Raw genomic sequence first — 12910 nt, 5'->3', positions numbered from 1 at the left:
TATATCATTTTAATATTCATTAAGTGGTGGAATTTGTGTTTTTGCACTAATATGCATAATTATAAATATCAATAAGAGGTAAATTATATCGCCTGGCTGAGCCTTTTTTTGCTTGTGCATTGAATTATGCTGCAGATATTAAGTTATTTAGGTCAAGTTTTGCAGACAAAGATGGGGACGTCATTGATCCCAGCGGTATTTATTAGGCTAATAGGTTGATCATATGAATCTCAGCTGCAGTGTGCATGAACTACTTCTGCAATCCGCTGCACGACACTGCTACAAGGAGCTTTTTGTAGTGAACAGTTTTGACATTCACGGTGCAAAGTGCAAATTATTACAATTTTAAGGCGGTTTTATAACATAAAAACTTAATGCATTCAGGCGCACTTGAACGCCATCCTGTCATATCCAAAGCAAACCACAGGGCGGAGACTTTACACCAGCTATGCTCTGTGCGTCCCTCCCATAGAGGCGGAGCGTTGGATGCACCGAGAAAATGTCAACAACATGCCGGAGACTTCCAGAGAAACAGAAACTGACGAGGGGACGAGGGACAGACAGCAAGGACACCAGTCGTCTCCTAACATCGTGTCCTTAATATCTCAGATCGCAGATGATAATTTAACTCTTGTGCGGGTAGGAGTCTGCTTTGTGTAGCCTGCAGTTTGTCTGCTGATGCACCGGCATGAAGGTGCAATATGGTCACCTCATTGCCACTGTGTACCTGAGCCAGCTGCATCTACTCTTTAAGTGGACTGTAATGGTAAAACAGGGGAGTGCATTAAAAACAAATCAGAAATGTGGACTGTTAAACTAGTCCTCTTTACCATATGGTGTCACCACTGACCAGCTGCACTGTCAGGCAGCACCAGAAGTCCCCAGTGGGTTTTTGATGCCCCCCTGTCACTATTATCTCTGTCAGAGTCTTTCTCATTGTCATTGTGCAGCACATGTTCAGCTGGGTTGATGCTATCACTGTCATCTTAACAACCCTAAACCCTTCACTTCTCTCTTGTCTCTCACACAGAACATAAGCACCGGACTGGCGGTTGCTGGTGTGATTATAATAGCAAGGAGTATCAAACTGGTAAGAGAATATAAGCACACACTGGGGCCAAGGGAACCTCAAATCACACTCAACTAACAGTTTCATTTTGGTTTAATGCATTCAAACAATGATACCCGCCCTACTTTGTTTCAGTTTCAATTTTGACACACAGTTAAGTTCAACTGTAGACTAACACAGGGGTGTCAAACGGCCCGGGAGCCAGAAGTGGCCCATAAAGGGTCCAGTTAGGCCTACTGGATGACTTTGCACACCTAATAATGATGCACTTGTGAAGGCTAAAGGGGGATTTACCGGCCTGTGCCGTTGTGAGCGTTTATACTTGTGCGGTGGTGTGTCTGAGTCACTCTGCAGTCACACTTCCAAAACATGAGTCGGTGGCGGGGTTTCTGTGAAGTGCTGTAAAGTTTAGTTGATTCAAAACACATATTAAACACACATTAAACATGGCTTAATAGAGACAACACAAGTACGCAAATTGGCTTCACTATAACTCACAGCGTTCGCAGACAAAGCACTTGTCTTTTGCTGGACACATTTTTCCCACAAACACAACATGCTAACGTTATTAGCACAAGCCTATGGCATTTTACATTATATAAATTAGCGTAGCATCGAGCAAACTTTTCCTCTTTTTATATAAAGCCAGGGACAACAGCAACATTTAACAAAAGTAACGTTACAAAATTTGTCTCCATTACAACTCACAAGGTTCATCGACAAAACAACTGTCTCAACTAAACACGTTTACCAAACAAATATAACATGCTAACGTTATTAGCACAAACCTGTGGAATTTTTACATTATATAAATTAGCCTCACGGCCAGCGAACTTTCCCTCCACTCACATGGAGCCAGAGACAACAGCAACATTTAACAAAGGTAACGTTACAAAATTCAGCTTCATTACAACTCACAAGGTTCACCGACAAAACAACTGTCTTATACTAAACACGTTATCCAAATAAATATAACATGCTAACGTTATTAGCACAAACCTATGGAATTTTTACATTATATAAATTAGCCTAGCGGCTAGCGAACCTTTCCTCCACTCACATGAAGCCAGGGACAACAGCAACATTTAACAAAGGTCACATTATAAAATTCGGCTTCATTACAACTCACAAGGTTCATCGACAAAACAACTGTCTTATACTAAACATGTTTGCCAAACAAATATAACATGCTAATGTTATTAGCACAAACCTATGGAATTTTTACATTATATAAATTAGCCTCACGGCCAGCGAACTTTCCCTCCACTCACATGGAGCCAGAGACAACAGCAACATTTAACAAAGGTAACGTTACAAAATTCAGCTTCATTACAACTCACAAGGTTCACCGACAAAACAACTGTCTTATACAAAACACGTTATCCAAATAAAAGTATAACATGCTAACATTATTAGCACAAGGCTATAGCATGTTACATTGTATAAATTAGCCTAGCAATGATTGGAGATTTCCTCTGCTCATATGAAGCTAGGATAAATCCCTAAGTGTAAATCACACACAAATTTTAAAATGCTGTTTTTGTGGAGGCTTAATTGTCTTCACAATTTCTTGTTTAATTATCTGTGAAATTAAAGTAAATAAAAGCTTCGTTTCCACTGAGGGGAAATGGTTTTAGCTTATAAAAATAGACAGGAGGTCTGCGTCGCCACAGTGGGTAACTTTACATTTCTGGGGATGTGCACATAAGGCTACAGCATAGGGTACAGTATAGGCTCTACATCGAAGCAGAGCCTACGCCATAGTCACGGCGTCGATTCAATGCAGAAGTATAAATTCCGCACAAGAGGTGTCAGGTTTTAGGAGCAAGTTAAACAGTGAGTAGCTTCCTTCATGTAAATGCTGCTACAGAGCCTTTTCCACCCTGCCCAGACTACAACTCTCTGAAAGAGCAATGCATACTTACTGTGGTCATATTTAAAGATAATGAACATTGTGCAAAATATTGTCAATCAGCAGCTTCAGTTCAAAAGAATCTGTATCAGACTTCCATCTTAAAACAAGACTGGTGGAACCCAATTGCTAAGACACTGCCAAAACTTTTGATTTATAAATGGTTTGTAAGGCAGGGGATGACTTAACCTGCTTACTCAATAGCTTCCTCTTTAGTTTGGTGTGGTGATGTCAGGGTTACTGCACAGGAGTGGAAATGTATAGAAAAATACACATGTAATGACAGTGAGTAGTAGACTGACAGAATGTGGAAAAAACATTAAAGTGTACCTCATTTAACTAAAAAAATGTACATTTTGGAGGTGGATATTTTTTATAGGATATTATGCAATGGTTTTACTGGTCCACCTGCAATGAAATCAGACTGTGTGTGGTCCATGAACTCAAATGACACCCCTGGACTAACAGCTTCTGTTCGCATTGCATCTTATTATATTGGATTAGTAGGTTGTTAATGAAATGCATTTTCTAACATCTTACCCAAATGAGTCATTTAACGTGGCCACTCAGCTGTCTCATTCCACCTCTTCAGATCACCAAGTTTCAAGCTGCATCTGAGATCCCTGCTCGTTTTATTGAGAGGAACGTCAGCCTCCGCGGGAAAGTTCATTCAATCACAGACAGAGGAATTGAAGTGGAGCATGTCCCGATTTATCTGCCAGTGCTCACTCCGCTACTTTTGAAACACAAAGGTAATGTGGGGTATCCTTTGAGTGAAATCACGAGGGTACACACACACACATACGCATTAGACAGCTTGTACGCCTCCTTACACAATGATAACCCATTACAATTCTGAAAATTTTAAAGGGTTCAATCAGCACATCAAATTTTGTCTCATTAGTTTAACAGCATGACAGTTTACAGCAGGTGCACCCCAAAAATGTCACTGTGACATTTTTACTTTGTAAATGTCAAACACTGTTGTATTTTATTATCTTTCCATGAGTGAGAGTGACAGGTAAGCTTGTTAGCTTTGTTATTAAATCACTGTATTCACCAAGCAATAGAATCAAGCAGCTTGTGCTTTATATATAGAGTGCTCCATCAGCAACTTCAGTGTGAAGGACTCACATGAACAGATTGGCTCTTGTTGAGCTATTTCAAATATTACCTTTGTCCTACTTGACCTCCCACGCTTTAAAGCTGGTTAGACCCATCGTTTGGGCCCGTGGGTGTTACACAAAGATAATGTACTGGTGTGTATTTCATAGATGTGGTTGGGCTGCGTTTGCTATTTTTCATATAAAAGCTCAGTCACTCACAGTTAGGGCTCGACACTAAATCTCAATACCTCAAAATCGGTAATCGAAATGTGTATCAATAAGTATTGTAAATGTCTTTGTCATGGAAGCTAATTTGTAGTCTGTGTAATAAGTTTGGTAGCCAATAACAGACTGTCTTTTGTAGGGGGTGTCATTGTTTTGCAAGTCACAAGTAAGTCTCAAGTGTTTGCACTCAGGTCACAAGTCAAGCTCCAAGACGAGACTGAAAAGTCCTTAACTTTGAGTTTTGAGTCCGAAACAAGTCATTATGTGCTCGTCACCAAAGTTAACGCCATTTCAAGAACAGAGTAATATATTACACTTACAAAATTTATGAATGCTTTTAAAGATGTATATTAATTAAAACAAGTTTGTTTGGAAGTTTTTGTGTCTCCATTTGTTTTTTGAACTTTTTACTTAGTGTTAAATTTTTTCAGATAACAGAACATTAACTGACGTAGGACCTCTTAAAAATATATATTTTTAAAAACAACCAAAATAGAACAAAGCAAAGCAAAACAATACGAGGTAAACAATATACTTATCGATAATATAACGAACAAAAATAAATAATTTAAGTTGCGTCTCCATTTATAAGTTGCTGCAATTGCGTTTTTGTTGACAGCATAGTTTTTGTATGCAGACAAAATTACCTTTGGTGTCATTTTTTCCAATTGTAAGCGTAACCTTAGTTTTCCAGTGGTTCTCTCCTGCAACTTGACAGGATGCTATTGGATTGGTTTAAACAGAATGGATTTGAGCAATTAAGTGACAACTTGCTGGGATTGAAAAGTATTAATGTTAGTTCAGTCAGGAGATGATGGGAAATTAAGGCTGGAGTCTAAATTATGTTCCGAGTCATTGGTGTTACACTCTAACACAAGTTGCAAGTCTTTTTTGATTTTGTCAAGTCAAGTCTAAAGTCATCAAATTTGTGACTTGAGTCTGAGTCACATGAATTGGACTCCAGTCCAAACCTCTGCTGCTTACTGTTGGCAAAGTACAGCTGCTTGTGTTAAGTCAGTACTGCAAAAATCAAAAAGATAATCATTTTGAAATCAGTAACAAAACTCAGGTATCAGCGTTAGTATAAAGTATCAAACAGAACCAGCCCTAATGATAATCAGTATAATCAGTATCTTAATCAGTATATGTGCTTTTTACACTACGAGTCACATGCACCCATTCACACACCCATTCACACACTGGTGGCCGAGGCTACCATACAAGGTGCCACCTGCTACTCAGCTTTAACACACTCACACACTGATGTAACAGCCATCGGGAGCAATTTGGGGTTCAGTATTTTGCTCAAGGATACTTTGACATGCGGACTGGAGGAACCGGGGATAATCTTCCTATTAGTGGACGACCTGCTCTGCCTCTGAGCCACAGCCGCTCAAGTGTGTACACAGAGTGTGCATAACTACACTCTGGCCATTCAACCTATGCAATTAAACCTATTGTAACACATATGGTAAATGGCTCTTTTATGTCCTCTCTAGGTGTGTGCACGTCCCCGATGCTGGTGCATCTTGCAGGAGTGGAGCTGACTCCAGAGGGCAGGGTATGGCTGCAGAAGAATCTGGCTCCCTCCCAAACAGTCTGGCTAAAACTAATCAGCCGAGATAACGACATGCTACACTGTTTGGTGTCTCAAAGCAGGGTGAGGCGTTTATTAATGAGTCTCTCAGTCAGTGGCAGGAAAAAAATGATTTTATTAGTACTGCCTTGTTTATTGTATATTTTAAGGAAAGCTTCACCCACAGAATGACCATTTTCATATCAATTAGTCATGCAAGTCTTCTTCACAAATTCAAGGTGACACGGCAAGACTAAATTATGTACAAAAGTTTTTGCATAGAGTATTTTTTTACTGTCAGACTGATAGCTCATATCCCAAGGAGTAATTTCCTCATCTCTCCAGCAGGGGTCGATGTGGAGCTACTGTATGAATGAAGAGGTCCTCAGGCAGGGTCTGGCCCGCACCGCCCCTGTGGTGGGGATACAGCCGGACTCTCGCCTCTACTGGCGTCTCCACAAACGGCTGCACAGGGCAGAGGTCAAAGCTGAGAAGAGGGGGCGGGGACTGTGGAAGCAAGACAGCCTATGGGAGAGGGCCTCCAGGGCTGTCAGGGACAGCACTTTGTTCAGACTGATGAGGAGGATCTTTAAGAGGACTTGATGCACTAACATGCCAGCATATCTGTTATTGCCTATGGATACAGTGACACATCTAAAAGTTATTTAAAAGTCTCACTACAGGCTACAAAAAGTGCCGTCCATCATTGATCATCCATGTGTGCCACGTGTCAAAACTGTTATTGATTATTACCAAACAAAAACTGTATTTTTTGTGTTACATTCCCCATTACACCTGTTACAAAGGTTTGTGGTTTGTTTTTGACTGTATGTCACAGTCTCTAGAAGTTTAAAATGATTAAAAACCTCTATGATACAAATCCCTTGGCTTTCACTTACCCCATTAGACTACAAGCACACACTCTTCCTTTGGTGTGTGTGTGTGTGTGTGTGTGTGTGTGTGGGACACCCCACTAATCACAAAAGGGGGCGGAGTATGTTAATGGTGTTTAAAATGGAAAGGGGGGTCCACTTGTCCCTCTTGCTGTTGCTATAGAAACACCAAATGTGAAATACAAAGCCAGGCAAAGGCTAAACTCTATATTGGCCGCCCTCAAACCCCATGGGAGCCTTACATGCAGTGTGTATGTGTGGGGGTCTTTAAGTACCTACAAAGAGGGCCCTTTTAGCCGTAACGTGACCAAGACATTTGAGTACTGAAGCACTGACATAGAACAGAAAGAGATCAAGCCTGTAACCTGCCCTTAATTTCAGGTAATATGAAAAACACACACCAGATGAATACATTATGATTTCTATCTGTTCATGTTGGATGCAAATAATCCTGAAGCATAAACCACAAAGCAAATTTCCTGTGTGTCCATGATTACGCTCATGTGATTGTCATTATTGTTTGCAGTACAAAGTCCACTGCCAAAATTACACCCTGTGCTTCCTTGTGCTGTGGTTGTTATCCATGTTATATCCATGCACATAAGAGGAGCAGGAGTGGAGCCTGCAGATGAAGCTAGACTGTGATGTGTGTCCTGTGGGGTGCAGGGTGAGGGGGTCTCGGTGCAGTGAGAGGTAGCGGTGGAGCAGTCAATCCAATGGGCTCAAGGAGATTAGTGCAAAGGGGAGGAGGGTTGCATGGGTAGAAGGGGATTTTGGGTCCGAACACAAAGGCTGCAGAGGAGGAGTCAAGGGAAAGGGAGTGAAGGAAAGGGGGGGAGGCGGTCGATGAATCAGCTCCCTTTTGTTGTGCAAATGTTACTAGCGACTGTTACGGCCGGAGAGGCTCGTGATTGGTGGGCCGGTTTAAATTGTAAGGTGCATTTCAGGCTGATGGCTGTTGCTGCCAGACTTTGAACTGTCACTGAGGGAGGAGTGGGAGGGAAACCACGGCTCAGACAGACAACAGGGGGAGAGCAAAGCAGAGTGAAGTTACTGAAGCTGGAGATCACAGAGAATTAGTCACGTCCATTGAAGAGGTTAAAAGTTTAAGATGGGGTTGTAATTTTTAGTTTGGCTTCATCTTATCTTAGATTATGATTTAATATTTGTGCAAGTAGGAATTTCTCTGGTGCAAGGGGGTTAGGTTAATATTTAAATATACCAACAGGCAACCACATGCCACTGCCCAAAATAATCATTAAATGTGATCATAATTATAAATAAAACTTAAGCTGTCACATATTGCTGCTTTGTCGGTGGCCTTTCACGTCTACGCGTTACGTGCTATGTATCCATCTGCATCTGCTGTTGACATTCCAGGACGCAGCTACTAATGCCGTGACATCAACGAAAGCATGGACAGATTTAAGCAACGAAAGCACGTAGTTATGTTTAAATAAAAACATCATGGTTTGGCTCCTCATTCATACAGGAAGTGAACACTTGGCCCCATGGTTTGTTGGATCCACCCACCCTATAGGGACTTTTCAGCTCCTTATATCATATCGTTACCAACAGCATTTTAACCTGATGCCATCCAGCTGCGCATCATCCTGCCGTGACACGTGCCATCCAGTCAACTGGCTGTGTATCATAACACAGTGAAAATTTACATCCTGCCGCGTCACACACTGACGACGCCCCGCCATGTATCATACCACCGTGAATGGTGGCTTAAGGTGTCAGGTGTCAGACTTCTAAATCTGACACCTGACACCTGACACTTACTGTACAGCTGTCTTTCTTGTAATATAAGAATAAATAAGTTTTCAAATTTTGATTTATTTTCTAGAAAAGGGGACCCCCCAGACCTACATGCAGATTTGTTCCCCCCCAGTGTTGAATTCATGGCTACGGCCTTGATTAAAAGACAGAAAAACAAGGGTATTGCCACAATAATGTTTGTGTCAGTGTGCCTAAATTTTGATAAACAATAATTTAATTAGTCTTCCTTTCTTTTTTTGTTCCTAATGTTGAATGGAAAGATTGGAATGAGTAACCCCTCTCTTGTGGCAAAGTAGTCCACTCTGAAATCCACTCCAGGTTTTCCCAAAGCCACTGGTCCCACACCAGTAGTAGTCATTTGAAAAGGCACCAGCGGCTTGATGTAGTGGTGGGTACTTGTCCACACCAGTGAAGTTGTGAGGACACTCTCTCTGCCTGAAACCACACCGCTGGGACTATCACTCACTTCTGCTACATGTGTGCCCTGTGCCATGGAAGCTCAGAGCCTGAAGGACTACTGCTCTGATGAAAGTGGAAAGCTTTTGTGAGGAAGCTGGTTTCAAAATCTGAAAGTGAGCTGACAGAAGTAAGTAAGCACATGATGTCTGATGTGATTCATGAACTTTTTTTTTCTTTTACAAAAAAACAGCATGACATTATATCACACAAGGTGCATTTTCCTAACTTTAAAAGTCTGCTTCCTGGAACTTATCTGTGCACTTTTCTGCCTGTGACAATGTGCCTACAGTAAGCTGCCACTTTAAATTTACTGTTGGTAGGATACTGTATACAGTAACCAAGCAGATGTGCACCTGCTCAAGCTCTGTGCCTGGACACGGGCTATGTAAAGTAGAAACTCATGACATTTCAGTCCTTATCTTTACTGTACCAGGTAAGCCACATGCAATCAGGCACAGATCCTTTTTTAATTCTTGAATCATGTTGACAGCCACAAACTCCTTAAGCTGATGAACTCACATATTGTTCTCATGCATTTTGGCTTGTTTCCTACTAGAGTCAGTAATTCATGTGTGTGTGACTGATAAAGCATTTTCTGCTGCATGTGTCTCACATTTTGTTGCTCCTTCTCATTGTGCTTCAACAACAGAGATTTGCAGCAGGGCAGCATAACAAAGGCCTTTATTACACTCAGCCGGTAGCCATCGAGGAGAGAAAGAGATGGGGCACTCCCCCGTCCGAGAGCAGGGTCCTTGGGGATTTTTTTGATTTGATTTGAGTGGTTGTGTGGAGCTGCCCGGGTGTGAAAGACAAAGAGATTTAAAGAGACAGAGAGCCGGGGTGACACGCACTGAAATGCACCCTGAAAAGCACATCTCTGCATCTTTGCTCCGGCCCGATGAACCTTGCAAAGCGTTGTCAACATCTGACACAAGGAGTGTCTTTGTCAGGCAGAGTTGGTGAAGCATGTGTGTAAATTGATACAGGCTTATAGGCCTATAAGATCCAAACTCTGTCAGCTCTTTATGTGCAGTTTGCAGGTGTTAATAGATTTTTTTTGCTCCAAACTTCACCTGCTGTCACAATAAACACTGGTAAGCAACTATAACAGTGAGCAGCTTTTCCATCACACACCCACATGCACGGTAGATGCTGTGTGTGTGAGTGTGAGTGTGTGTGTGTGAAGGAATGCATCAATCGTAAAGTGACTCCCTTGTTATTATGTGACTTGGAGTATTGTGAACAGTGTATCGGCTTGCTGGTGTAGGGTTGTAGGAGTGGGAACATGACTCTTTGTGGGTGCTGTGATCACTCATGAATAATTGAAGTTTTTTGGTGGAAAGGAAAGGAGGAACACTTTGGGATTGAATGAACCAAATTGTGTGTGTGTGTGTGTGTGTGTGTGTGTGTGTGTGAGAGAGAGAGAGAGAGAGAGAGAGAGAGAGAGAGAGGATTATTGTGCAGGTAAAAGACAGAAATATAAAAGCAAGCACGGAGCAAGCTGTCACTTCGTGCAACTCTAAGTCAGAGGTGTCATATCCATTTACAAACCGAAATGGGAAACTGTCTACGTGTTGGACTCCCTTAGTGCAAGCTGATGTGTTATCAACTCTGCACTCGCTCCAGCAGAAAATGAACAGTTCTCTCTTGTCACTGAGGACATTAAGCAGACAGTTTGAGTCTACAACCTGAGAGTAAGAGTAAAGGATAGGAAGCGTAGGGAGAGATGAGGGGGTGTATCTGCTGGAAATAGATCTGTGGGTTTGACTCATGACCTTACCCACCCCTCAAATTCACCGTAAAGCAAGACGACCCCACCACACACACACACACACACACACACACGTTCTACCACACACACGTGCACAGAGCAGCATATATGAGAGCTAAAATAAGATTGAGCTCTTAAAGTTTCCGAAACACATACTTGATATTCTGGCTCTGGGGACAGGATTTTCACCTGAAATGAATGAATGTTTGCAAATTGTCGAATCAATGACATCTATTTGGCTTAAAAGAAAATTTCAGAGCATACAAGAACACATTTTGACACTTTATGATTCACTTCTCACCCCTTATCTTAGGTGTTTCATTTGAGGGGAGACACTACATGTGCACTGGACAATTTTGAGATTTTAGTCTATTTTGCGTCAATAAAATATCTTCTGTCAGACTAGTGGAAAGAAAACGTTTATTTTGAGTTTAACTTACTTTCATTTAATTTTATTTATTTATACAGGAAAGGAACTAAAAGTAACCTTGTGTGTTACAGTTAATACTGGCCTGACTCAGTCAAAAACTGGTTTTCAGCAGGTTCCTGTTATGCAACAAAAACACATTACAGTACAGAATCAAGACATAAACAATCAACAGACGCAAAACAACAAAACATAGGCAGCTACATGGACATTGCAGAGTAGCGGACTGAAGTGGAGTGAGTAAAATGGGATTTAAATCAGTGGTTGCAGGTATGTCCTTCCATCAGATAGTGTTAATATATTTGTTTGAAATGTGTAATCAAGGTTATTGCTTTAATGTAGTGTGGGATCTCGTTCCAGATCTTAGTATAAGTGTGACAAAATGATCTCTGACCATAATTGTTTTTGTAAGTTGGTACAGGAATTAGTGCAGTCATGTGTTGCTGTCTTGTGTTGTTGTTGGAAGTAGAGCAGTAAGTGTCGGATCTGAAAATAGCATTTAATGGCTAGATTATTTGTGTAGTTTTGAAAAGTCAAGGCATTTTGTTACAGTTTGAGAGTGCGGTGCAGTGATGAGTCCAAGGGGGGAGGTTACCATGGATCTTGTAAGCTCTGCTGTATAGTCTTGCTATCAGTTCACTGGTTTCCTTTGTGGTGAGGGACCATATGGGGAGACAGTAGTTCTGGAAATAATGCAGAAAGTGCATATTTAAATAGATAATGCCTCATTTGCATATTTAAACATAAAATGTAAAAAACATTGTAGGCTAATACAAAAAAATAATGTCTTAATGTAAGTAATCAACTGGAAAATTCTCCACCCCAGTAGCACGACACCAAACTTAACAGCTTTATTCCTATCATTATTCTGAAGGTTTTTTACTGAGGGGTTTGTTCATATATTATTCATAGCCTGATTTATATGAGATTTTATTCCTAAAAACATGGCAAAAGTATTTTTTATGGCTGTTGACAGTGTTTGCTGATTTATCGAGTAATAAAAAGAGATATCTAAAATGTCTTCCCTGTAAAACCTTTGAATCTTAATATGGCAACAAAATGAATGGCAACTTTGTTCAGATATCTGTTCTAGAAATGTATGTAAAAACACATATTTCAACATGCCATTTCTGAAAACTTGTTGTAAGTAATCAACTGGGGGAAGTTTAATGATGATATCTATTAGTCAAAGGTTTTACCCTATTTTCCTGGGACGTCTCTACATTTAAATCTAGACTGAACATTTGCCAGTTCAGTTTGGACATGCAGCACTTTTGCAGAGCAGGTTCTTGAGTTTATTTCTTTTACAACACCTTGATGTTAGTACAGCGTCTGTTGACCATCTCAGATAGCCTCACTGCCCCTTTGTAACAACTTTGACCCCTCAGTAACCTTAGTGCCTCAAGGTCCGCTCTGTCTCCTTATCAGGTCAAAGACTGAAACAGCACAGGCTGGACAATTTAGATGTTACAACTTCCTCTTCCTTCATCTGGAGCCTCATGAAAACACATATCAGCTGTTTTGTAGAAGTAAAAGGATTAGTTTATCAATCTTAATACATTTTCCAAGCAAAATTGTTCAAATTTATTTTGTTCCAGCTTCTCAGATGTGAAGATTTACAGATTGTTTGGTTATAAATTACAAATTGACCATCTTTGGGTTTTGAACTGTTGGTTAGACCAATAAA

General features: G+C 40.8%; 2 protein-coding genes across 5 annotated transcripts in view; both read left to right on the top strand.

The window, feature by feature from the left end:
• The first annotated feature begins 476 nt into the window (after positions 1–476).
• Positions 477–6762, top strand: c18h3orf33 (c18h3orf33 homolog (H. sapiens)). Of its 2 annotated transcripts, none has more exons than XM_050067631.1 (5): positions 477–639; positions 1031–1090; positions 3574–3733; positions 5812–5972; positions 6237–6762. In XM_050067631.1, the coding sequence occupies exons 1-5, from the start codon at positions 487–489 to the stop codon at positions 6489–6491; spliced, it is 789 nt and encodes a 262-aa protein (XP_049923588.1). In that variant the 5' UTR covers positions 477–486; the 3' UTR covers positions 6492–6762. The 2 variants fall into 2 exon arrangements, with proteins under 2 accessions (XP_049923588.1, XP_049923583.1); XM_050067626.1 differs by having other exon boundaries at positions 6234–6762.
• Positions 6763–8959: 2197 nt separating this feature from the next.
• Positions 8960–12910, top strand: part of plch1 (phospholipase C, eta 1) — a 95610-nt gene continuing 91659 nt past the window's right edge. For all 3 annotated transcript variants that reach the window (XM_050069512.1, XM_050069504.1, XM_050069519.1), the window contains exon 1: positions 8960–9152. The gene's annotated coding sequence lies outside the window, so the exon portion shown is untranslated. The remainder of the gene's footprint in view (positions 9153–12910) is intronic.

This window comes from Epinephelus moara, chromosome 2, assembly GCF_006386435.1.
Source record: "Epinephelus moara isolate mb chromosome 2, YSFRI_EMoa_1.0, whole genome shotgun sequence".
NCBI classification, from domain to species: Eukaryota; Metazoa; Chordata; class Actinopteri; order Perciformes; family Serranidae; genus Epinephelus; species Epinephelus moara.
The sequence above is the reverse complement of the archived record's forward strand: the minus strand, read 5'-3'. Positions and strand labels throughout refer to the sequence as shown.

Bases quoted from the DNA above. Each gene is read 5' to 3' on its own strand.
- c18h3orf33 (XM_050067626.1), top strand. From the start codon at position 487: ATGCACCGAGAAAATGTCAACAACATGCCGGAGACTTCCAGAGAAACA. The intron at 1,091-3,573 runs GTAAGAGAATAT...CCACCTCTTCAG, and splicing joins TAGCAAGGAGTATCAAACTG to ATCACCAAGTTTCAAGCTGC. The intron at 3,734-5,811 runs GTAATGTGGGGT...TGTCCTCTCTAG, and splicing joins GCTACTTTTGAAACACAAAG to GTGTGTGCACGTCCCCGATG.